The sequence below is a fragment of the Bos mutus genome, chromosome 3, assembly GCF_027580195.1.
Source record: "Bos mutus isolate GX-2022 chromosome 3, NWIPB_WYAK_1.1, whole genome shotgun sequence".
NCBI classification, from domain to species: Eukaryota; Metazoa; Chordata; class Mammalia; order Artiodactyla; family Bovidae; genus Bos; species Bos mutus.
In genome coordinates, this window is record NC_091619.1 from 21,938,400 (window position 1) to 21,964,521 (window position 26,122).

Below are 26,122 nucleotides of genomic sequence, written 5' to 3' on the forward strand. Positions count from 1 at the left end.
ATACAGAGACAAAAAGAGAGATAAGAAAAGAAAATAAAGGGAAAGGAAGATGGGCTTATAATAGGTATCAATGGAAATAATTGATAAACAATCTATAATAAGAGGTGAAAGAGTTTTATTTGAGCCACAATGAGGGCTATAGCCCAGGAGACAGATTCAGGAAGCACTTGAACTGTCTTCTGTTAGATCACAAATGGGGGGAGGTTTATAAAGGCAAAAATTGCAAAATTACGTAAGTTGTTTGTCAAGAATTATAATAGGAGCTCGCAAGACGTAAGGGTGTTAAGCCAAGATTGTTTGGGGCACTAAATAGTTGAACGGTTACAAGGGGAGATCTTGAGGTCACGAGGTTGCAGTGGCAGCTGCCAGCAGATATTATTTTGAAAGAAACTGGTGGTGTCCTTGATTCTGCTACAGTTCAGAAAATCCAAGTTCTTAGGGATACAGGAACATGTCTGAAATCACATTCACAATGGCACCCCCAGCTCCATTTTGGATGCCTGAACCACAGTTTTTCCATTTTAATTATTAAATGCATTCTTTCCTTTAATGGTTAAGTCAGATGTACATTTGCAGGTTTAATAGGCCACAAACAGCCTGGGTTTTTTTAAGTTTCAGAAAAAAATTTATTAGAGTATAGTTGATTTACAATGTTATGTTAGCTTCAGTTGTAACAGCAAAGTGAATTACTTATACATATCCATATACCCGCTCTGGGTTGCAAAGATCCGCCAGAGAAGAGAATGACAACCCACTCCAGTATCCCTGCCTAGAGAATTCCAAGGACAGAGGAGCCTGGCAGGCTTCAGTCCACGGGGTCACAAAGAGTCAGATCCAACTGAGCCACTAACACTTTCACTTTTTCACTCTTTCTTAGATTCTATTCCCATATAGGTCATGACAGAGTATTGAATAGAGTTCCCTGTGTTATACGGTAAGACCTTATTAGTTTATTTCACATATAATAGTGTGTGTGTGTCGATCCCAGTCTCACATTAATCCCTCCCCTGCTTATCCCCTGGTAACTGTGTTTGTTTTCTACATCCTTAGCTCTATTTCCACAAATAAGCTATTCTAGTTAGCGTAAATTTCAAGTTAAATTATATATAAGCCAAAATTACTTTCCTATCCTTCAATAGTGTAATTTTCTTTCATCACAAATTACAGGATATTGCTAAAATGGACTGTAGAGAAAATACTCTATTTGCAATTAGGGAGAGGTTCTCTTAAATAATTAAAATACAACTTAGACATGTTCTCAATTCATATCTCATTCAGTTCACTTTGGCTGTAGATAAGACTTTTATGGATGGCTATTATTTGTAAACATTGCTGCTGTGTGATTAAAGCAAACGTCATATAATTCCTGAGGCAAGAAGATATAAGAACTTCAGAAACTTCCTGGGATCTCTAAGGACACTGAAGAAGGCAGGGGTCTTCAGAGCCTTGAATGCCAACCAGGTAATTAATCCTCCATGCCGTTGAGGGCATAGGGCTTTCTTTGAGTATCTGTTTTTCTTTGCCAGCTTTTAACTGGGCCAGAAAGAACAAGTTATAGTTCAAAACATGTTCATCATGCTTGTGTTGCTGTTTTTTTCATTTAAATTACTTATTTCTTTCCTTGTCTTATAAAGAGCATTGGCTTTGGTCTCAAACAGTGTTGAGTTAAATCCTGGTTCAGCAATCTAGAAGCTGTGAAACTGTAGGATAGATACTTGATCTCCATAAACTTTAGGGTCTTCATGTGCAAAATAAGCTAATGATATCTGGAATGCAGCCCAGTTATGGGGATTAAATTGGATGACACGGGAGCATTCAATGAATGTCAATTTGTTAGGATTCAGTTATAGGTTACAGTGGTGCCCCTTCCTTATCCTGGCGGCACTCTCCCAAGTATGCTATCTTCAGTCAGCTGGGGTCAGAAAATATTAAATGGTAAACTCCAAAAAAAAAAAGTCATAAATTATAAATTGTGCCACGCTCTGTTCTGAGCAGCATGATCCTGCTTATTCCCACCCAGGAGGCAGGTCATCCCTTTGTCCAGCGTACTGCTTCCCTCCACCCCGACCCCCACCACCCCGATTAGCATAGGAAAAACAGCATATATAGGGTTCTGTAATATCTGTGGTTTCAGGGGGTCTTAGAATGTATTCCCTGCAGATAAGTGGGGAGGACTATATTTAAAAAGATGCTGAACCTCCCTTCCCCAGATTGTTGACCTGAGAGCGAAGCTTTTACCGTTTGTGTCTTGAAGCAGGTACAGGACAGCCAAAAGACCTCTTTCACTTTTGCAATGGAGGCTCCTCGGCAGAATCAATTGCAGGTTAATACCATAATTAAAAGAGAGAGAGAGAGGTCATCACAGCCACACACTCTTCACTCTTCTGTTTCCCTCCTTATCAACGCTGTGTCAGAGTGTCCATATGGACCTAATCTTTAGATTTTCTGGGAAAGTTTCCACTTCAAACACTCTGTTTCACCATTTATTTCCCTTAAGCAATCTATTATTTGAGAGTTAGAACATGTATGCTGATTTGCGGATCATAAAGTATGCTCAAATTAAAATGCAATGAATTACTCATCTTAGTAATTTGGGGGAAAAACCTTTTTCCCAACCCCAGGCTTACACTAAAGTAGTTGCCTAATGGATAAAAAATAGAATAGAGGTAGATATTTTAATCTTATGTGGATGGCAATGGCCAGTTTTTCAAATATAAGTTCCAAAAGTTATAAAGGATATGATAACTATGACAATTTTGAAATTTTCAGTAGGCAAAAAAAGTGTATTGTAAACAAGAGAAAATACAAACTGGGAAATATTTTTGGTATGATATAAAAGACAACAAATATACAAAGAAAGCCCTCCAGATTCCTGAGGAAAAAGATAAAAAATCCAACAATAAGCTGTGCAAAGCTGTAAACCAAAAATTCATAAAATAAAATTTAAGAGCTAATCATTATATAAAAAGACATCCCACTTTATCAGTATTTTTAAAATGAAGTTTTTCTTTAATATACCAAAATTAGCAAGAAAAAAAAAATTGACAAATCAGGTGTTCATTAAGGGCTGAGGAAAGCACATTCCTGCCCACTAGTGTTAGAATGAACATACACTACAGCCTGTTCAGAGGGCATTTTTAAAATTCTTTTAAATTTATTTTTTAATTGGATTATAATTGCTTTACAATGTTGTCTTGGTTTCTGCTGTACAACAACCTGAATTAGCTATAAGTATACGTATATCCCCTCCTTCTTGAGCCTCCCTCCTACTCCTCGAGGTTCAGAGGGTATTTTAGCCAAGAATATCAATGTGACAATTTGTGTGTTCTGTGAAATTACAACCCTGTGTATGTGAATTCAGACTTACCAGGTGGTGCTAGCGGGAAAGAACCCACCTGCTAATGCAGGAGATGTAAGAGACAAGAGTTCGATTCCTGGGTCCAGCAGATTCCCCTGGAGGAGGGCATGGTAACCCACTCCGGTTTTCTTGCCTAGAGAATCCCATGGACAGAGAATCCTATGGACAGAGTAGCCTAGCAGGCTACGGTCCATAGGGTTGCAAAGAGTCAGACCCAACCGAAGCAACTTAGCAGGCTCTCACGTACGTGAATTTATACTAAAGACAGAAGCAAAACTTCATAAAAGTTATGAGAGTGGAAGAATGTTTATTACAATCAATCTGTTTCTGAGAGATAAAACCATGTTTCAGAATTATATGACTCTATACAAAATTATGTAAACAACACATGCCTAGAAAAATGTTAATAAGCTCTTCACTCAATTGTTTCTCTGGAAGATTGCTTCGTATTCTCTAGTTTTTCAATGATCTTTTAATAATTTGTGTACTATTTAGTCACAGGAAAAATAAAATTATTTTTTTAAAAGTGTGATATCTCCTAAGTGTAAAGGGAAGAAAGTTAAAGTTAGGAAATCTTGTAGCTGTGTGACAATGAGAAAATGACTTTATACCTCAGGTTTTCTAAATTGTAAAGTGGAGATATTAGATAACATATTCAGTTTTAATTCTAACATTTAAAAACTCACGGTTGGGATTGACTTGATTGACTTAAACTACTGCTGCTGCTGCTGCTAAGTCGCTTCAGTCGTGTCCAACTCTGTGCGACCCCAGAGACGGCAGCCCACCAGGCTCCCCCGTCCCTGGGATTCTCCAGGCAAGAACACTGGAGTGGGTTGCCATTTCCTTCTCCAGTGTATGAAAGTGAAAAGTGAAAGTGAAGTCGCTCAGTCGTGTCCGACTCCTAGCAACCCCATGGACTGCAGCCTACCAGGCTCCTCTGTCCATGGGATTTTCCAGGCAAGAGTACTGGAGTGGGGTGCCATTGCCTTCTCCGGACTTAAACTATTAAAGCTCAAATACTGCCTCATCTGAGAGAAAGCTTGCTTTGGACGCCCTCTGCTGGTTATGCTTAGAATAGCAAGGGCGGGCTCTTCAGAGTATACCAAATGCTTTCAGACTTGAAACCATTCAGCCCAGTAGAGTTAGATCTTTGGCATTGGCTTAGAGGCTGACATAAGATAATTTTTCCTAATCTTTATATTTAGCTTGAGATTCCTATTTATCTATTATTGAAGTATGTTGTTGTTCAGTCGCTCAGTCGTGTCCGACTCTTTGCCACCCCATGGACTGAAGCATAACAGGCTGCCCTGTGCATCTCCTGGAGCTTGCTCAAACTCATGTCGGTTGAGTCTGTGATGCCATCCAACGATCTCGTCCTCTGTCGTACCCTTCTCCTGTCTTCAGTCTTTCCCAGCAGCAGGGTATAATTAATTTATAGTGCTGTTAGTTTCTGGTGTACAACAAAGTGATTCAGTTATACATGTATACATATGTTCTTTTTAAAATTCTTTTATTACAGAAAAGTGGAGTTATTATTTAGTAAAGTGTAGTTCCCTATGCTATACAGTAGATGCTTGTTGATTATCTATTTTAAAGATACTCTGTATATATCAATCCCAAACTCTCAATTTACCCTTTCCCCATAAACTTTCCCTTTTGGTAACCATAAGTTTGTTTCCCAAGTCTGTGAATCTGTTCCTGTTTTGTAAGTTCTTTTGTTTCATATTTTAGATTCCATGTAAGTGATATCATATGGTATTTATCTTTCTCTTTCTGACTGACTTCACTTAGTATAATAATCTCTAGGTTCATCACACCTTCTTTATCATCTGTTGATGGACATTTAGGTTGCTTCCATATCTTGTCTGGGGGCTTCCCTGGTGGCTCAACTGGTAAAGCATCCACCTGCAATGCAGGAGACCTGAGTTCGATCCCTGGGTTTGGAAAATCTCCTGGAGAAGGGAAAGGCTACCCACTCCAGTATTCTGGCCTGGAGAATTCCATGAACAGTATAGTTCATGGGGTCACAAGGAGTCACTCAGACATGACTGAGTGACTTTCACTTTCTTCATGACTTGTCTATTGTAAACAGGGCTGAAATGAACATTGGGGTGCATGTATCTTTTCAAATTCCCTTTGTTGTATAATTTGGGTTTAGCCAGAGAAATATTTTTTCCTTCATTTATGATTTGGGCTTCTTAGGTGGCACAGAGGTAAAGAATCTGTCTGCCAATGCAGGCAATGCAGGAGACACATATTTGATCCCTGGATTAGGAACATCCCCTGGAGGAGGATACGGCAGTCCAGTTCATTATTCTTACCTGAAAAATCCCATTGGCAGTGGAGCCTGGCAGGCTACAGTCCATGGAATCACAAAGAATTGGGAATAGCTGAGCGACTGAGAAGCATGCATTTACTAATACGATTTGGCTTTTATAAATTCCTAGGTCCACTTCACTAGTATAAATGTGTTGAAATTTCAGATCTGGGTGAATCCAGGAATATCAAGGAAAAACTGACAAAGACTCTGAGATCTGTGCTTCCTGAAGCACTTCTGTCCCTGGGGGAAGAGGAAGATGGCTCTGAAAAGCATGTGGCTGGTTTTTCTGATGAGCTGTGTAATCAGCACTGAAGTCCTGGATGGTGAGTATCAGTCACTAAGCTGGAATTGAGCCCACAGTCAATGTTCTTTGTATGGTTGTAAGCCGTAGTGAAACCATCATCAATCAAATGTAGATTATAATAATTATTTTGCAAATTTATTATGAAGGGTGGAGGTAATGTATTTAAAGTGCCTGTACCTGGCAGTCAAGTAATGATAACTATAATTAGAACTACCCAGTGTTTTGTGCATTATTTTCCTATTTAAACATATTGGGGGATTCTAGTTTGCAAAGAACATACAGACTAGTTGGAGAGATGGCTCCAACACACATATAGGCCCAGCATCAAGTATAAAGTCACATGTCAGGACTTCCCTTGTGGTCTAGTGGCTAAGACTCTGTGCTCCCAATGCAGGTGGCCGGGTTCAATCCCTGGTCAGGGAACTAAGATCCCACATGCTGCAACTAAGACCGGGCACAGACAAATAAATAAATTAAAAAAAATAAAATATTTTATAAACAAAATACCAAAGTAACACATCTGTGAGATTGTAAGCAATACCCTAGAATCTACCAGTGGAGAAAGCAGGGGAAGAAAGCTGCATATATGAGCTAAGAATAAGCATCCTGGCTGCTTTGACATTCTGCAGAGGCCCTGCTGGTGTCGTATGTGGTACAGGGGGTGAAGAAACTCACCTGAGCAGCACTTCTATTGAGAAGAGGTCTCTTGAGAGGGCCCGGGGCTGTACATGACCCAGCACTTCTCCCCGCGCGGATACCTAGGCCAGGGGAGAGAGTGACTGGAAGGAGATACAAAGGGAGGCAGGGTTCTTGGGGCCTCATGTTGGTACTTGTGGCTGAAGTCTACGGGTCCAGCTATCAGCTCTCTCAACCATCTACGGCCATTCAGGACCTGGGGAACTCAACCACTTTCTCTGGAACGTGCTAGCGTGTGAAAGACTGGGAGAGGCTGCCCTCAAGCTCCCCCAGAGGGCCGCGTTCCATGGCCATTTCTAATCAACAGCCTGGGTAGCTAGGGCCTTGCTGCTCTGGTCCTGGCTTCCCTGGGGGGGCTTGAAGTGAGGGAGTTGGGATGGACATGTACACACTGCTCTACTGAAAATGGATTAGCAACAAGGACCTACTGTACTGCACAGGAAACTCTGAGCAACGTTATGCATTGGCCTAGATGAGAGGGGAGTTTGGGGGAGAATGGATACACATATATACATATATATACACACACATATATATATATGGCTGAATTCCTTTACTGTTCACCTGAAACTCTCACAATATTGTTCATCGGCTATACTCCAATAGAAAACAAAAACAAAACAAAAAACATCCTAACTAGTTACTATTTTCAAAACATATTACATGGGTATAATGATAATGTGATTATTTTGATAGCTACAATTTATTAAGTAGTTACTATTTTTTGACAATTACTAGACACTCAGTGCTAATCATTGTACATGCGTTATCCCACTTAATCCTCCCAACAACCCTATGATTCAGTGTATAAACAAGAAAACCAAAACTAAAAGAGTTTAAATAATGTTCCCAAGGCCACATTTCTAGTAAGTGGTGGAGCAAAAAGACTATTAGTAGTCCAGGTGGGATGTTACGAGCCAAAACCTCCTGCCACTGCATGTGTATGGATGAGGAGTCTAGGACCAGGAGTGGCGGAATCAGGGTTCTAGGGCTTCTGGGCACTGGCTCCTCTCCCAGATCCCTCCTCATTCCCCAAGAGTGTCTTCAGTAGGTTACTTCACCCCTGAAGAGGTTTTCTTATCTGTCCAGGGGGGATATATACATCCTTATTACTTAGGAAAGCTCTGGTAATTAAACAAGGCAATCTAAATGAATGTACTTGGCTCATAGGGGTTTTTTAATAAATAAATTGAGCCTAATGACTACAATGCTGCAAACTTGGTGGCTCAGACGGTAAAGAATCTGCCTGCAATACGGGAGACCCAGGTTCAATCCCTGGTTTGGGAAGATCGCTTGGAGAAAGGAATGGCAACCCACTGCAGCATTCTTACCTGGAGAATTCCACGGACAGAGGAGCCTGGTGGGCTACAGTCCATGGGGTTGCAAAGGGTTGGACACGACTGAGGGACTGACCCTTTCACTTTCAATGACTATAATGACTGAGAGCTTCTGTTTAGAGTCAGACCATCTTGGGTGGTCAAATCCTGTCTCTGCCACTTATTTGCTGTAGGACTCCAGGACCTGACAACTCTCTGCCTTTGTTTTCTCCTCTGGAACTGAGGTTAGTGACAATCTACTTGCCAGGGTTATTGTGAGGGTGACTGGAATGCCTGGAACAGCTCCTGGGACATAGTAAATGCTCCGTGAGGTGTGAGGTGGTGGGAGGCAGAGCGGCAGCCCCAGCAGAGCAGCGCAGTCTGCCCCTCCAGGAGCTCACGCATCTCCGTCAGGGTGCCGCGGCCTTGGCTGTAGTATCATGCAGTCCGTGGTGAGGTGAGGGGGGAGGAAGGAGAGGAGAGAATGAGGCAGAGAGACAGACAGTCATCGACCCACAGAGACTCAGGCACAGAGACCAGCAGAAAGTTAGTGGGAGACAGAGACACCAGGGTGAGTGGGGAGACAGCAAGAGACAAAGAGAAATACACGGGAAGGGTCAGAAAGACACAGAGAGGCTCAGAGGGAGCCGAACAGAGCGACATGGACAGAAACTGAGAAGGACGCTCAAAACAGACACAGGGGCAGGGAGAGAGAGAGCGCACTGGTGGTCCGGCCTTAAGCATGACCCAAGGTGTGCTTTGCCCTGACCCCTCTAGGTCCTCCAGTGTGCCACTGAGGGCTCTGCTCTCACTACCTGGATTCAGGAAAAAAGAAAGTACCTGGTGGTGGAGAATCTGTGCTTACACATCTGCCCACAGGATGCCGAGCAGAGTCACTTCAGAGTTCGAAAGAGAAATCAGGGAGAACTGAACGAGGGGCACCTGGTGTGAAGCAAGGGGCCTTTATCCTCAGACTGGAGTCAGAGACGTGGACTCTTCCCTTCCACCTCTTTCAGAATCTTTTCACCAGTGTTCAATTGAAAAGCATGCTTCATAATCTCTCTCCAGACTGTTCCTTACTGAAATTCAAGCCTTTTCATTTGGAGTGGTAATCGGTGGTCAGCCTTCTCCTTAAGAAGATCAATTTTTACTCTAAGAGTCAAAGATGTCTTTTACTTTCTTTCCCCCTGATAAAATAACCAAGGCATCCCAACCCTCTAATGATTTTCATTGCCATATTTCCAATTTCTTGTTTTTTTATAAAAGCCAAAGTTGAGAGGTTTGGTGGCAGGAACACAGATTCGTAAGTTAGAGAACTGAATCTGAAAAGTGGCTTTTCCACCTCCCTGTGTGATCTTAGACGGGTGGCCACCCGGTGTGTTTCCTCGCCTCCCTAAGATACATATGTAGTACAAATAAACCCCTCAGCATAGTGCCTGGCGGCAAGGAAGCACTCTGCACATGGAAGCTGGTGATAATGCAACAGGAGTAGCAGCAGTGGCATAAAGGTGTTCTTTTTATTTAACATCAAATGCTGATGCTTGTATTCCTGAAGGTAGGAGAAGGTAAGGTATTTAAGCATATGAGCTTCTATGTTGCTTGTTCCTGATTCGTTTGAGGTACCCCTTTGTTAGCCAGTTTGACTGCTTGTTGCTTAGAAAGGAAAGGTGCTTGACTCAGAAAAGCTGGCAGTCTAGGGAGAAGCTGAACTTGTGTCCAGAGGCCAACTCCAAAGATTCTGCTCAGCCCTGACGATTTTTAAAGGGGAGAAAGACAGAAGAGCCTTAATGAATTATTGATGCAGGAAATTGGATTCTGCACCATTCCCCACTGTGTGCAGACTGGTTGAATTTTCCAATGTCATCTTGCCTGCAGGATCTGCCTGCAGGATTGAGAAGAGGACTATTAAGGATAGAGCCTCTTGATGAGTGTGAAAGAGGAGAGTGAAAAACCTGGCTTAAAACTCAACATTGAAAAAACTAAGATCATGGCATCCAGCCCCCTTGCTTCATGACAAATAGATGGGGAAAAAGTGGAAACAGTGGCAGATTTTATTTTCTTGGGCTCCAAAATCACTGCAGACGGTGACTGTAGCCATGAAATTAAATATTCTTGCTCCTTGGAAGAAAAGCTAAGAAAACCTAGACAGCATATGAAAAAGCAGGGACATCACTTTGTCGACAAAGGTCTATATGGGCTAAGCTATGGTTTTTCCAGTAGTCACATATGGATGTGAGGGTTGGACCATAAAGAAGGATAAGCACTGAAGAACTGATGCTTTCCAACTGTGGTGCTGGAGAAGACTCTAGAGAGTCTCTTGGACTGCAAGGAGATCAAACCAGTTAATCCTAAAGGAAATCAACCCTGAATATTCATTGAAATGACTGATGCTGAAGCTGAAGCTCCAATACTTTTCATCCTCATTTGAAAAGACTCTGATGCTGGGAAAGACTGAAGGCAAGAGGAGAAGGGGACAACAGAGGATGAGATGGTTGGATGGCATCAGCAATTTGATGGACATAGTATGAGCAAGCTCCAGGAGATGGTAAAGGACAGGGATGCCTGGTGTGCTGCAGTCCATGGGGTCACAAACAGTCAGACATGAGTTAGTGACTGAACGACAACGACATCTTTTAACTGCTGAATTCTTCATTTTTATTTCTTTTTATCTAGAAAAACAATCAGCAGTTTAGACAAGGTGTAGTATGCGTTCAGGAGAGCATAAGTCAGGAGTTAGGTTAAATTGCCTAGTGATTTAATGCCTATAATTAGGCTTTTTCAAGGTTAAACAGAGGACTTCCTAGGTGGTGCTAGTGGTAAAGAAGCTGCCTGCCAATGCAGGAAACATAAGAGATGTGGGTTCAATCCCTGGGTCAGGAAGATCCCCTGGAGGAAGGCATGGCAATCCACTCCAGTATTCTTGCCTGGAGAATCCCATGGACAGAGGAGCCTGGTGAGCTACAGTCCATAGAGTCCCAAAGAGAGTCAGACATGACTAAAGTGACTTAGCACACAAGCAAGGTTAAAGGCAAGCAAAATGGGCAAACAGGAAAGGGTAAAAGAGACACTTTCACACTGAAACTTTTCTTGCTGTGCCTCCACTAGGTTAGTCATTGTCCATCATTCACAGGTACAAAGCAGAGCACAAGCAAAGGATCTACGTCAACCATGAGCGTCATGTTCCAAGCTGCAGCTGGGGCCGCTGCACAGGAAGCTGTGTTTCACTAGGGCCATAAGACCAGGCTATGAATACCCTTGAATGCCCAACTGAGTGGAGAGCTTATCTGAAAGCAACAGGAGATTTGTAGGAGAGGAGATTTGTAGGCAAGGAATGAAGTAGAACAGGGCTTCCCTGGTGGCTCAGCAGTAAAGAATCTGCCTGCAATGCAGGATACAGGGGTTTGATCCCTGGATTGGGAAGATCCCCTGGATCAGGGAATAGCAACCCACCCCAGTATTCTTGCCTGGAGAATTCCATGGACAGAGGAGGCTGGCAGACCTCAGTCGATGGGGTCTCAAAGAGTTGGACATGACTGAGGGGCTAACACACACAATGACGTAGAACAGAAGCATAAGGCAGGCAAGTGACAGCGGCGTCATCTGCCCGAGGAGAGAGGAGAGGCTATTTGACCACAGCAGTGCAGGGACATGCGCTGGGGGTGGAAAGACTCCTGCACGCGTCCACAGCATTACCGAGCAGCCACATTGGCACAAAGTCCAGACTTACTAGCTCAGCATCCCCTTCATTACCTGGGTCCTCTGCATTTCCAGCAGTTTCAGTGCCATGGTCCATTCATCAGTCCACTAGCTGAAAGAGATTGCGCTTCTCTCTGAATCATGGTGTCCCTGGCTTCTGGGCCCTGACTCTCTCCTTCTGTTTTCTATAGTGGTTGCCTGACAGATCCTCTACATGCACAGCAAACCTAAGTGCTTGCTCTTCCTGCTGCCATTTCTCTGCTCACCCACCCCTTAGCCTAAAATGTTCCCCTCCCCTGCCTACTGACTTACAGCCCCTCATTCTCAAGTTTCTGCCAAGTTGCCATCTAACCGGTTGTGCATTCCCCTAGATTAAAAAAAAGAAAAACCCACTTGCTCCCTATAATGCCTAAAACTACCAATTGATGCCCCTCATCCACTCTTGTGATCTCTTGAATTACATCTGTTTGATCTTGCTACCAGCGTGGGGATTCTACCAGTTGCTGAGGATGTTTATTCCAATTACATATTCCATTATTGAGGAGATTAGCACAGGGATGGGCTTGGAGGACCACTAGGTCCATGGAAAATAGTCCTGAGCTAAAACATCATTGATTGCTCAACCTCCATAAACCCCTACTCGACTGGAAGACCTCAGTGATGTCTGGGGTCTCCTGAAATCGGTGTCAGTTCAGAGCCAGTGTCCGGTATCCTCAAAGATCTGGTGATCTCCTTTTCCCCAGTGCTGAAGTACTCTGGTAAAAGACCACAGCCCCCTCTGGAGATCCTAGGAGAAAGGTGAACAGTATAAAGATGTGGCAGCTGAGAGAGAGCCTTCCTCCAGGGCGCTCAGCTCTCCTCCTTCAAGGTGACCTGGGTCTTAAACTGGCTAAGGTGTTGAACTGCTTTTTCTTTCCTTTGTAACTTGTATTTGCTTTTGTTTGTGCACAGCCACTATAGTGAGACCTAGCTGTGCTACCGGCTGGTTTTACCATGGGCCATATTGCTATGGATACTTCCGGAAGCTGAGAAACTGGTCCGAGGCTGAGGTAAGAAATCTGGCTCATGCTCAGAGAGGTGTCTCTAGAGCAAGGGAACATTCGAAGCTCCAGGTATCATTCAACTCAGAGCCAAGGGTCCTTCCCTGGTGTTCCGAGAAGTCACCTGGCAGGTGAAGTGGAGAGAAGAGGGTTACCTCTTCAATTCCTCTAATGCTGTAAGCATCGATGGAGCACATCGAGGGGCAAAAGGTGGAAGTAGTGACATATTTCCTTTTTGGGGGCTCTGAAATCACTGCAGTGGTGACTGCAGCCATGAAATCAGAAGACATTTGCTTCTTAAGCAGGAAAACTATGACAAACCTAGACAGTGTGTTGAAAAGCAGAGACATTACTCTGCCAATAAAGGTCCATATAATCAAGGCTATGTTCTTCCCAGTGGTCATGTACGGTTGTGGTTGTGAGAGTTGGACCATAAAGAAGATGGAGCACCGAAGAATCGATGCCTTCGAACTGTGATGCTGGAGAAGACTCCTGAGAGTCCTCTGGACAGCAAAGAGATCAAACCAGTCAATCTTAAGGGAAATCAACCCTGAATACTCATTGGAAAGACTGATGCTGAAGCTGAAACTCCAGTATTTTGGTCATTTGATGCGAACAGCTGACTCATTGAAAAAGTCCCTGATGCTGGGAAAGATTGAGGGCAGGAGGAGAAGAGGGCATCAGAGGATGAAATGACTGGATGGCATCACTGATGCAGTGGACATGAACTTGGGCAAACTTTGGGAGATGGTGAGGGACAGGGAGGCCTGGCGTGCTGCAGTCCATGGGGTCGCAAAGAGTTGGACACGACTGGGTGACTGAACAACGACAAATCAATGGAGGGCATGCTACAGGCCCATACCCTGGGGTTGCTGCAAAGGCATGAGAATGAACCAGAGACAGCCTCCCCTCGGAGAGTCCGTTATCAGGGAAAAAGACAGAAGCACATTAAGCCAAAGAGGATGAGATGAGGAACTTACAGAAAGAACAACTTGGATTGCTATGCAAGATTTACCAGCCTCAGAGCCACCTGACAGAGAGTGAAGCATTCCGAACACATGGAAGGCCTTAGTGACCCCACAGCTCAACAAACGCATTGGTTTTATTTCACTGAGGCTTTCCTAAGAGATACCCACCTAGCCAGTCAGAGTAAGTTACCTCGGAATGTGAGGAGTCAGGGCTGCTGTGTCTCTGAATTGTGGTTGTTTTACTGGAGTGACTGACTGGGGAGACCAGTGGGGATATGGGGTACAATCTGGGCCCACAATGGCCTCAGACATTTGTACTGCCTGTCCCCAGAGAAGCCAATGCTAATTCTACCAAAACAAAGAGGAAGATATCCGGGGAGCTTTGGAATAATATGTGTGCTCAGTCACTTAAGTCATGTCTGACTCTTTGCGACCCCATGGACTGTAACTGGCAGGCTCATCTGTCCATGGGATTCTCCAGGCAATAACACTAGAGTGGGTTGCCCTGCCTTCTCCAGGGGATCTTCCCAACCCAAGGATTGACCTGTGTCTCCTGTGTCTCCTAAATTGCAGGCAGATTCTTTACCCACTGAGCCACCTGGGAAGTCCGAGTCTATATTGGAATAATATAGGTGTGCGTTTAAATCACGCTTTGCCAGGCATTAGTTAGAGCTATACCTCGCTTTACCAGTTTTCTTCTGTAACATGGGGATATTGCTTTCATTCCATGGGGTTGTTGGGGTTGTTGCAAAAAACCTCTGGCACATGGTAGATGCTCAGTTCAGATTTTCAAGGCAAAAACAATCCATAAGATTGCTACCAAGCCTTAGCAGAGTTAACCACTCCTGAACCAGAGTGCAGAGAAGGTGTCAGGAAGGACTGGAGAAATTGACCCCACAGTGCTGTGCTTCTTGATTCCTAGTTGCTATCTTAGTTCACAAAACTCCTGGAGGCAATGGAGCTGGCATGAAAATGACAGGTAAACCCAATCGCAGAAGCAGAGCCCTGGGTTCTAGCCATGTGAACTTACAGGGAAAATATCACTTAAACCAACTGAGCCTGTTTGCTCTTCTGTCCCAGCAATCTTTGTGATTGGTACACTCCCAAAACGTGGACTGGGAATCCAGCATCTACACCTCACAAATTTGAAAGGCAAATGAAATTATGGATGTAAAAACATTTGGGTTTTGTAAAGTGGCTGGCACTTAGTGTGAGGACTGCTAAGTCACTTCAGTCGTGTCCACCTCTTTGCGACCCTATGGACTGTAGCCCACCAGGCTCCTCTGTCCATGGGATTCTCCAGGCAAGAATACTAGAGTGAGTTGCCGTGCCCTCCTCCAGGACTAAATTATCATGAAACAGTAACCATGTCTAATACTGAGCAAGTTCAAAGGCAAGCATTAGAGTAGCAACCACAGTCAAACCATGCTTTTATTAAATTAAGTTTTATCATGTAGGCAGATCCCGTAACAAAGCCCAGGAGAGCATAAAGTATGTGTCTCTGTCTGTCTGTAAAGTGTGTGTATATAAAATGATTTTTTCAGTTGGGCAGTAAGTTTCTAGTTAGAGAATGGCACATTTTACAATCCGTGGTCTCAGACTTATTGAAGTGTATTACTATAATACATCATTATGACAGTTCCATCCTCGTAACAACTCCCTTGTGTAGCCATAATTATGTCCTCCATTTTACAGACGAGGAAGAGAGGTACAGAGACTTGTCAAGGTCACATACACAAATGAGAGGCGAGTCCAGGACCCCAGGTACTTCTCCTGGCCCTAAAGCTCGTGACCTGGCCTCGAAGAGACCTCACACCTGTGACATTGTGCTTTCTCCCATGATGACAGGAAGTCTTCTGTCCTGAGAGGCGGCGGGGGCTGTGTGTGCATGTTGCATGGTGAGCTAGGGTTCTGAGGTGAAGGCTGTGCTTTTCTTTCTTTTTTTTTTTTCTAACTTTTCTTGAAATACAATTGATTTACAGTATCCCAGTAGTTTCAGGTGTACAGCAAAGTGATTCAGGTATACATACACCTCTATTAATATATTCTTTTTTAGATTCTTTTCCCTTATAGGTCTTTACAAGATGTTGAGTGGAGTTCCCTGTGCTATACAGTAGATCCTTGTTGTTTATCTGTTTCACATATTGTAGTATGTATATTTTAATCCCAATCTTCGAATTTATCCCTCGCCCTCTGACTCCTTTGGTAACCAGAAGTTTGTTTTTTATGACTATGAGTCTGTTTCTGTTTTGTAAATAAGTTCATTTGCATCATTTTTTAGATTCCACAAAGAAGCGATATCATATGGTATATGTCTTTGTCTGACTTACTTCACTTAGTATGATAGTCTCTAGGTCCTTCCATGTTGCCACAAATGTTATTATTTCATTATTCTTTGTGGCTGAGTAATAGACTCTCGGAGAAGGCAATGGCACCCCACTCCAGTACTCTTGCCTGGAAAATCCCATGGATGGAGGAGCCGGTGGGCTGCAGTCCATGGGGTCGAGAAGAGTCGGACATGATTGAGCGACTTCACTTTCACTTTTCACTTTCATGCATTGGAGAAGGAAATGGCAACCCACTCCAGTGTTCTTGCCTGGAGAATCCCAAGGATGGGGGAGCCTGGTGGGCTGCCGTCTATGGGGTTGCACAGAGTCGGACATGACTGAAGTGACTTAGCAGCAGCAGCAATAGACTCTGACGGAGAAGGCAATGGCACCCCACTCCAGTACTCTTGTCTGGAAAATCCCATGGATGGAGGAGCCTGGTAGGCTGCAGTCCATGGGATTGCTAAGAGTCAGACATGACTGAGCAACTTCACTTTCACTTTTCACTGTCATGCATTGGAGAAGGAAATGGCAACCCACTCCAGTGTTCTTGCCTGGAGAATCCCAGGGACGGGGGAGCCTGGTGGGCTGTCGTCTATGGGGTTGCACAGAGTCGGACATGACTGAAGTGACTTAGCAGCAATAGACTCTGATGCTGGGAGGGATTGGGGGCAGGAGGAGAAGGGGACGACAGAGGATGAGATGGCTGGATGGCATCACGGACTCGATGGACGTTGAGTTTGGGTGAACTCAGGGAGTTGGTGATGGACAGGGAGGCCTGGCGTGCTGCGATTCATGGGGTCGAAAAGAGTCGGACACGACTGAGTGACTGAACTGAACTGAACTGAATAGTCCATTATTACTCAGCCCATAATGGACTATTACTCAACCATAAAAAAGATATACCATATCTTCTTCATCCATTTGTCTGTAGATGGACATTTAGATTGTGGGCTATGTTTTTAAACCTCATATCTCCTCCTTGCCCTCAGCTCGAGTGTCAGTCATATGGAAACGGAGCCCATTTGGCATCTGTCCTGAATTTAAAGGAAGCCAGCACCATAGCAAAGTACATACGTGCCTATCAAAGAAACAAGCCGGTGTGGATTGGCCTGCATGACCCACAGAAGGTAACCTCAGACCTGGCGCACTCATGGCCCCGTGGGAAAAGCAGATAGACAGCTCCTGTCTGGGAAACGGGCCCGGGCCCACTGGCAAGGGCACACACAGCAGGTCTTCAGTCACCTGCCTCCACCTGATAGAGGCCAAGGCGTCCAGGTTAGGGACAAAGCAATGTCCTCCACTTACAGACCCCCATTTAGAGCCCTCTCAAACCTTTTCAAACACAAAAGTACCAGCTCCCCAGAGCCTTTCAAAAGAGGTTTCTGTAAGTATATAGGGGTATATACATATACAAATAAACACAGACACACACACAGAGTCTCATTGTGAGATCCCGCTTAATTAAATTCCAATTAGATCTTGAGTTAAAGGGGAAAGCTTTCAGTTAAGCTTTTCACCAGATGCGGTCATGTGTCTTATGCCCTCCTTAACTTTCTTCACTGGTCTTTCATTTTACCCCTCTCAGTACCTCTTTGTAAGAAATGACATGTGAGGTTGCTGAAGTCTCTGTGTGGGACCTGCAATTTATAGATTCTTTGTGGAGCTTCTATGTTAACCAAAAAAAGCACAAAGAATACAAGGAGAAAAATCCTAGACTTTGTGTTTCTTAATAAACTTTGCTATAGATGTTACAAATGATTTATACAATTAATTTTATATTGTTAGTATTTACACTGCTATTAACCAGAGCTCTCTCATTCAAAGATAAGATAAATATTTACATCTATTTCTATCTGATTTTTATTTATTTTTTTAATTGAAGGAATTTCTACCAGATTTTTTTAAATTTAATTTTTTACCTTCATGACTGCGGCTAGTAAACTGCCTAATGAATTGTACAATGAATGTATCAAAGAAATACAAATTAGAATAACAATATAATTTGACTTAGATTACTAGATGTTTGCTTTGTCTTAATGAATAGTATTTTTAAGATAAGGAGAAATTTCCCAGTAAATGAGGGTATAAATTCCTACAACGGAACTGTTTTTGAAAAGCAGTTTGGAAATGCACTTGAATATCCTTGAAATATGCATGCCCCTTGGTCATTAATTCTACTTTTGGGATTCTAGTTTTAAAAAATAATTTTAAGTGCATAAACAGCTTTACAAATAAAATTGTTCATAGCGGTATTCTTTGCAGTAATTGTAAATTGGAAACAACATGACCATCAATCAATAGGAGAATCAGCAAGGTAAATTGTGGTACATTCTTACCATTAAAAAATGTTTGGAAAGCAAAATACTACAAAATTGAATATATATGTTTTAAAGGCTACCACATTTTTCAGTACTAAAAATATTGTGATAGATAAAAATGGTTACACCACAAGTAAATATGGTAAAATATTAGTAATGTTGTCTTCCTGAAGGTTAAATGGAGTGCTTTTCTATTTTCCCTTCACACATTTCTGTGCTTTCCCAAGTTTTACAGTGAACGCTGTGTTTAAGTGGGCTGTGGTGACCATCTGGGCCGTGAGCAGGTGGGGAGGCTAACGTGTACGTGTCTCCCATCTCCTGTCGTTTGCAGAAGCATCATTGGCAGTGGGTCGATGGAGCCGTGTATATTTACAGATCCTTGTCTGGCAAGTCCGTGGGTGAGAACAAGTACTGTGCTGTGATGAACGCCAAGACCAGTAAGTTCTACCACATCTCTTCCTGAATCCCAGCTCCTCTTTCCTCTTAAGAGCGAAGCTGGACATTGACTCCTCTCTGCACCATTTCACACCCACAACTCTACAGGACAGAGGCCTTGTCCCAGACATTACTCACTGACCATTTGTGACCATTTCACAATCTTTGCCATATCAGTGTACCAGCCATTCAGTTATCAATATTTTCTTTTACTCCAATCACTTTTTTCTTTTTTAAAAATTTTTCAATAACTCATTTTAACTGAAGTATAGTTGATTAACAATGTTGTGTTAATTACTGCTATACAGCAAATGATTACATTCACTTTTTTTACATTCTCTTTTTTATGTTTTTTTTATCATAGTAAAAGTCACATAATAGAAAACACACTATTTTAACCACGTTTAACTGTATAGCTCAGTGGCACTAAGGACATTCACACTGTTGTACAACTCTCACCATCCTCCATCTCCCAAATTTTTCACCTCTTTAAGCTGAAACTCTGTCCCCATTAAACACTAAATCCCCCTTCCCTCTCCCCACATCCCTATCCCCACCCCCATCCCTGGCATCTACCAATGACCTTTCTGACTCTGTGAGTTTGACTATTCTAGGTATCTCGTGTAAGTGGAATCAAATAGTGTTGGTCTGCACCCACTGTATATTGGAATGCATTGTTAAGATTAACTTAATAGATGGCCTGTGAGCAGACTGACCCCTCTTTTTTCCCCCTGTGCCACGCAGTAGCTTCTCATTGTTATCTATTTTAAACACAGTAGTGTGTACATGTCAATCCCAGTCTCCCAATCCATCCCCTCCCCTTTTCCCCTCTAGGTGTCCATCCGTTTGTTCTCTACATCTGTGTCTCTGTTTATCTTAAAATTCTGTGCTATACCATGAGGGGGAAATATGTCATATTTGGAGAAACCCAGACTACAGGGAGCAAATATGTGTGACTGCTTTCGGGCTTCTTTATAGTCAGGGTTCCCCATAAGCCCTGGAAACCTTACTTTGCCTGCATTCTTCGCTCATATTCTCTGAGTTTCATCCCAGAACATAGTGCCCAGAACCTCGGCTGCAGGCTGGACACCGTCACTGCAGCCTCTTCAGTTCTCTTGCCTGCCTTCAAGCTTTGCTTTTTATGCTAATATGTTAGGGTTTTCAGCCTTGCTACAAATGCCGTTTGGGGTGGGTAATGATTTGTTGTGGGACCTGCCCTGTGCATTGTAGGGTGAACATTCCCTAGTCACTAACCAGCAGATACCAGCAGCATACACACACACACACACACACACACACACACACAAATACACACAGGTTGTAACAACCAAAAATGTCTGCAGACTTTGCTAAATGTCCCTTGAAAGTGTTAGTTGCTCAGTCCTGTCCAACTCTTTGCAACCCCATTAACTGTAGCCTGACAGGCTCCTCTGTCCTTGGAATTTCCCAGGCAAGATTACTGGAGTGGGTAGCTGTTCCCTTCTCCAGGGGATCTTCCTGACCCAGGGATCGAACCCACATCTCCTGCATTGGCAGGCAGATTCTTTACCGTCTGAGCCGCGAGGAAAGCCCTAAATATCCCCTGGAGGGAGAAAATCACTCCTATATGAGAACCATGGCTAATAAGTGACATGGAAAGGAAACAGAATGTCAGAGATGTAAAAGATGCTTGATCTGAAAGAGAACATCCCAGTGTGTTTAAAAGGCCTTTGTAGTGTCACCAGGATTCCCCCACTAGCCAGGGGGTGAGCCTGGGAAGGGCCAGGACTGAGGACTCAGGTGCTGGGGCTCAGGTGGAAAGGGATGTGGAACAGGTTTACTATTGTCTGAAGAATAAAGGTTATATGCAAAAACTTTCTGACAGCAAAGTAATGAACATGTGGAGACAAACTCTGAGGTGAGCACTAAGCAAACCTTCGGAGATAAGTGGGTCATATCACAGACCAAGGGGGCACTTCCCACAGTCTCGAAGGGACTACAGCTGCTGTTTAAAGAATAAGTCATCTCTGATGGAAGGAATACACCAAGACCAATATGTAGAAGCTACCAAAATGTAAATTTCTACTCAAGCCAAGGAAAATATTCTCAACAATCAGCATGGTCCAAAAATATAATGAACTACCCTAGAAAGTAGTGAGAAACCAATCAGTAGAGTTAACCAAGCAAAAGTGGACATTGTGGTTGATATTGGGGCTTCCCTGGTGGTTTAATGGTAAAGAACCTGCCTGCCAATGCAGGAGACATGGGTTCGATCCCTGGGTTGGGAAAATCCCCAAGAGGAGGAAATGGCAACCCACTCCAGTATTCTTGCCTGGGAAATCCCACGGACAGAAGGAGCCTGGCGGGCTAAGTCAGACACGACTTAGCAGCTGAGCACACACGCATGGGGTTGTTATTGCAGCTGCAGCATTAAAGAAGAGAAAGGCAAATATTGTGTATTAATGCATATACGTGAAATCTAGAAAGGTGTACTGATGATCCTATATGCAGGGCGGCGAAGGAGACACAGACACAAAGAATAGGCTTTTGGACTCAGTGGGGGAGGGAGAGGATGTGATGATTTGAGAGAATAGCATTGAACCAACCACATGCTTTACCATATGTAAAATAGATAAGCAGTGCGAGTTTGATGCATGAAGCAAGGCTCTCAAAGTCGGTGCTCTGGGGCAACCTAGAGGATAGGGTGGGGAGACAGGTGGAAGAAACGTTCAGGATGGGGGTGCTGCCTGTGTGCCTATGGCCGATTCATATTCATATATAGCAAAAACCATCACGATATTGTAGTCATCCTCCAATTAAAATAAATAATTAAAATTTTTTAAAAAGCATTAAAAGAGGCTTGCAGCACATGAGAGTCAGCTAAGGAATGTTTTAAAATTTTTTAGAATTTCCGGGATCGCTTGAGACTGACAGCATCAGAATCCCTAGGGCTGGATGCCAGACCAAGCTCCAGGGGAGCAGGGGACCATGGCCTCCCAAGGTCCCTCCCATGTGATTCTAAGGTCTCAATCAGATGGAGCTCTGAAACAAAATCCTCACACTGTCAGTCTGTGTCCACATCAGCAAAGTTCCCAACAATGAAGTGTCCTGTGTGGGAACCAGAAGCCAGTCGTCCACCTGAGAACACCAGGCCACAGGACACTTCTCTTCCCGTTCACTCAGCCCAGCTCTCCACTCTCAGGATACAGGCTCTCGGGGCAGAAAAGCTCAAGGAAGGAAGCAAGGATTAGAAACTGGTGAAGGTAGAATTCAAAAGTGTGTTCCCCTCAGCCCTGTCAATGTAACTTTATATTTATATAACAGATTTAGCTTCACCAACTCAGGGGCTATATAGTTTGTTTAAGACTCACAAGGTATAATATTAGTGTCCCCAATTAGAGCCACACACACTCCATGTGTGTGCTTCTCTGTGTGACTGAACTTGTTCCTTTTTTCTGTTTAAAAAGACCAGGACCCTTTGGAAAATTGTATTTCACAGTGCTTCCTGAGTTACCTACTGGTTCACCATGAGATATTGAGTAATGATAACTAGGGTTCTACAACCGAAAAATAAATTTCATATTTAATATAGTTTAGGTCAAGGGCCTGGGTTCTGCATTCTGAATGCCTGGGGTAGGAGTCTAGTTCCTTCACTTAGCTGTGTGACCTTGACCAGATTCCTTACTTCTCTGTGCCTCAGACGCCACTCTGTATAGAGGGAAAAATAATACTAATCATCGTGGTGGTAGTGGTGGTTTCGTCATTAACTCCGGCTCTTGCGATCTCAAGGACTATATCCCACCAGGCTCCTCTGTCCCTGGGATTCTCCAGGCAAGAATGCTGGAGTGGGTTGCCATTTCCTTCTTCAGGGGATCTTCCCTAGCCAGGGATCAAACCTGGGTCTCCTGCATTGCAGGCGGATTCTTTACCAGCTGAGCCACCAGGGAAGCCCCAATATATGTCAGATGCTTATCACTGTGCAGACTTGGCTTGTGGCTTTCATGGCCTGGAAGGGAGGCGAGTATGGTCTCCTACACCCCTCCCTGAACCTGCCCCTCTTTCATGGAGGAATGAGGGAAAAGAGACACTTTCCTAAGTTAGTGCCCACTGGGGAGCTTGCTGCATTCCCCATGGTCGTTTGAAGCTCGTGCCATGCTCTCTTTGCCCCACACTTTGGCAATGCCCAGAATGTTTGCGTCTCCATCTCATTTACACTCTGTGGCCCAGCTCTGGGCCCTATGGCTGAGGGAGTGGTCAGGACCTATCTCCTCTTCCTCCTGAGAACCAGGCACCTCACCTTGGTTTGCCTGGCTGTACCTCCATGCCCCACCTCCCAGGCTCTTATCCCATCAACTTGACACACCCTGGTGCCAGTGCCAGAGCCAGATCTACAAGTCAAAGCCAGGCAGACAGCCAACTGGGGAGCAACTCATCGCTCAGTGGTAGACACACCAGATTGGCAAGCCATTCTGTGGAGCTTATTTTTTGGAAGAAAAAAAATTGAACCTCTCCTCAAAAATGCTTCAAAGTCCCATGGACAGAGAAGCCTGATGAGCTACAGTCCATGGGGTTGCAAAAGAGTCGGCCACGACTTAGCGATAAAACAACAACAACAACAATAAAATGTCAAGCCCTGCCTTCCTCAAAAGCAATGCTGGTATGGAGCATCTGAAATTGTGTATGATGTTTAAATTATTTTTCTTTTAGCTTGTCTTGGAGTTCTCCAGAGAAACAAAAGAAAGAGAAGGTAGAGTGAGACAGACAGACAGAGCATGTAGGATAGAGAAATTTATTTTAAGGAATCAGCTCATGGAGTTGTGAAAGTGAAAGTCATTCAGTCATGTCCGACTCTTTGTGACCCCATGGATTATACAGTCCATGGAATTCTCCAGGCCAGAACACTGGAGTGCATAGCTGTTCCCTTCCAGGGGATCTTCTCAACCCAGGGATTGAACCCAGGTCTCTTACATTGCAGGTGGATTCTTTACCAGCTGAGCCACCAGGGAAGCCCTCATGCAATTGTGGGGGCTGGCAAATCTGAGGTTCACAGCACAGGTCAGCAGGCTGGATGTTCCTGCAAGTTGATGTTGTAGGCTTGAGGCTGAGAGTAGTCTGAATTCCTTCCTCTGGGGACCTCAGTCTTTTCTCTTAAGGCCTTCATTGATTAGATGATTACCAAGTTTTGGAGGGTAATCTCTATGCAAAGTCTACTGATTTAAATGCAAATGAAAGTGAAAGTTGCTCAGTCATGTCCAACTCTTGCGACCCCATGGACTGTACAGTCCATGGAATTCTCCAGGCCACAACACTGGAGTGGGTGGCCTTTAAATCACATCTAAATAGAAAAATACCTGCACAGCAAAATGTAGACTGGTGTTTGACCTAACAACTGGGCTCTACATCCTAGTCAGTTCAGTTCAGTTCAGTCTCTCAGTTGTATCTGACTCTTTGCGACCCCATGGACTTCAGCACGCCAGGCCTCCCTGTCCATCACCAACTCCCAGAGTTTACTCAAACTCATGTCCATTAAGTCGGTGATGCCATCCAACCATCTCATCCTCTGTTTTCCCCTTCTCCTCCTACCTTCAATCTTTCCCAGCATCAAGGTCATTTCAAATGAGTCAGCTCTTTGCATCAGGTGGCCGAAGTACTGGAGTTTCAGCTTCAGCATCAGTCCTTCCAATGAATATTCAGGACTGATTTACTTTAGGATGGACTGGTTGGATCTCCTTGCAGTCCGAGGGACTCTCAAGAGTCTTCTCTAACACCACAGTTCAAAAGCATCAACTCTTTGGTGCTCAGCTCTCTTTACAGTCCAACTCTCACATCCATACATGACTACTAGAAAAACCATAGCTTTGACTATTGACATCCTAGTCAAGCTGCCACAAACTTTTGTACCCTATCCATGGGTTCAAGCAAACACCCAGATAATGCTGATAAACTCACACAGCAAGTGGGTGGATTTAAATATCTGTTTATTTTCTTGCAGATTTTTTAACTTGGACCAGCAAAGAATGCGATGAGCGCCAACACTTCCTGTGCAAGTACCGACCCTAGAGCAAGAATCCAGATCCTGCCAACCCTGGCTCAAGGCCCTTTCTTCTTCCTTCTCTGCCATGCTGCCTATCTGATCATTGTCTCGAAGAGTAAACATAGCAACTAAGACTGATGAGGCCCTTATTCCACTGACATTTTAAACTCAGAGGCAGGGATGTCAACATCAGTATGACAGTGTCTTCTAGCTCTAAATATTCACCCCACAATCCCTTTCCATAGTACTCTCTTTTCCTCCTCCCCACCTCCACTATCTTTAGCAGATGAGGGGTGCCTCTCCCACTGATGAAAGAGCCAGGTCTTTGACCATCAGGGATAAAGGTTTGATGGCAAGAGAAGAAATTCAGGAAAAAGCCTCTTGCCCGCTTCAGCTTCTGCATTCCTCTACCTTCTCTCTATTGCTCTCACCCACCTCCTTAGCCATCTGCCTATTTTTCCATTTGTCATGGGAACATTTCCATTTGTCAGGAAAGTCTCTGCTAGGCAGATATAGACCATAAAATTTCAGGACCATTTTTAAATGAATGGTTGTATGCAGAGAAGTTTGTTCCGTTCCAGTTCAGTAGCAATGAGAGTGAAAAGGTGAAATAAGACTCAGAAAACACACCCAAGTGTTTCTTCATTTCCTTCCTCCTAGTATTTGCTTTCCACCTCCTTAGCATAATTCCTCCCCAGCTGCAGCCATGGTTAGATAGAGGAGAGATGGAGGTGGCACACTTGGCCAACCTCTAAGCATGAGTGAGTGGGTGGGAGGTTGTTTCAATGTAAGCCCTGCAGCTTGTGAGGGGAGCTGACAGTCCAAGCAGGTGCAGGGGACTGACCTGGCTGGCCAGGCTGACCTGGTCTTGGGTGCTCTTGTCTTTCTGGGTGCTGACAACTCATGTCTTGCTCAAATCTCGTTGCCTTGTGAGGTTTGGGGTGGTGGCTCCAATGCCGAGGAGGTAATTTTTTCCCTCCCTAGGTCAGGAATCTACTTGGCAATGTGAAAACAAAACAATACAGACTCGACAGTTACATAAAAAGCGACTTTGGTGTGATCCCATGCCTGTTTCTTAGCAACAAACACGATCAGAGAGGAAACGACATGTGGCTTGGCCATGCAGTTAGGCTGTGTGGCCACTTGTTTCATCCACACTGCACTGCTGAGCAGTGAACACAAAATTTTACATTCCAACCTGAGGATGCTCCCTATCACCTAAATAGGCTAAGTCCATCTGCCAAGCATGGACTGAAAGAAGAGAGAGGAAATGAAACAGAGCATTAGCCCGACCCACCTCTCCCTGCTCTCCTTCCTTTCTTCGCCCT

At 44.0% G+C, this 26,122-nt stretch overlaps 1 protein-coding gene across 1 annotated transcript; it reads left to right on the top strand.

Moving 5' to 3' along the window:
- The first annotated feature begins 1,376 nt into the window (after positions 1-1,376).
- On the top strand, positions 1,377-26,122 carry REG4 (regenerating family member 4). Its single transcript, XM_005895273.2, has 6 exons — positions 1,377-1,461; positions 5,842-6,001; positions 12,642-12,739; positions 17,018-17,155; positions 18,678-18,783; positions 24,753-26,122. Exons 2-6 carry the CDS (start codon positions 5,935-5,937, stop codon positions 24,818-24,820), a joined length of 477 nt encoding a protein of 158 aa, XP_005895335.1. The 5' UTR covers positions 1,377-1,461; positions 5,842-5,934; the 3' UTR covers positions 24,821-26,122.

What these genes read in the sequence shown, in the direction of transcription:
- REG4 (XM_005895273.2), top strand. Translation starts at nt 5,935, where the DNA reads ATGGCTCTGAAAAGCATGTGGCTGGTTTTTCTGATGAGCTGTGTAATC. An exon ending in CAGCACTGAAGTCCTGGATG is followed by an intron (nt 6,002 to 12,641) that starts GTGAGTATCAGT and finishes GTTTGTGCACAG; the next exon opens with CCACTATAGTGAGACCTAGC. An exon ending in GCCTGCATGACCCACAGAAG is followed by an intron (nt 17,156 to 18,677) that starts GTAACCTCAGAC and finishes TGTCGTTTGCAG; the next exon opens with AAGCATCATTGGCAGTGGGT.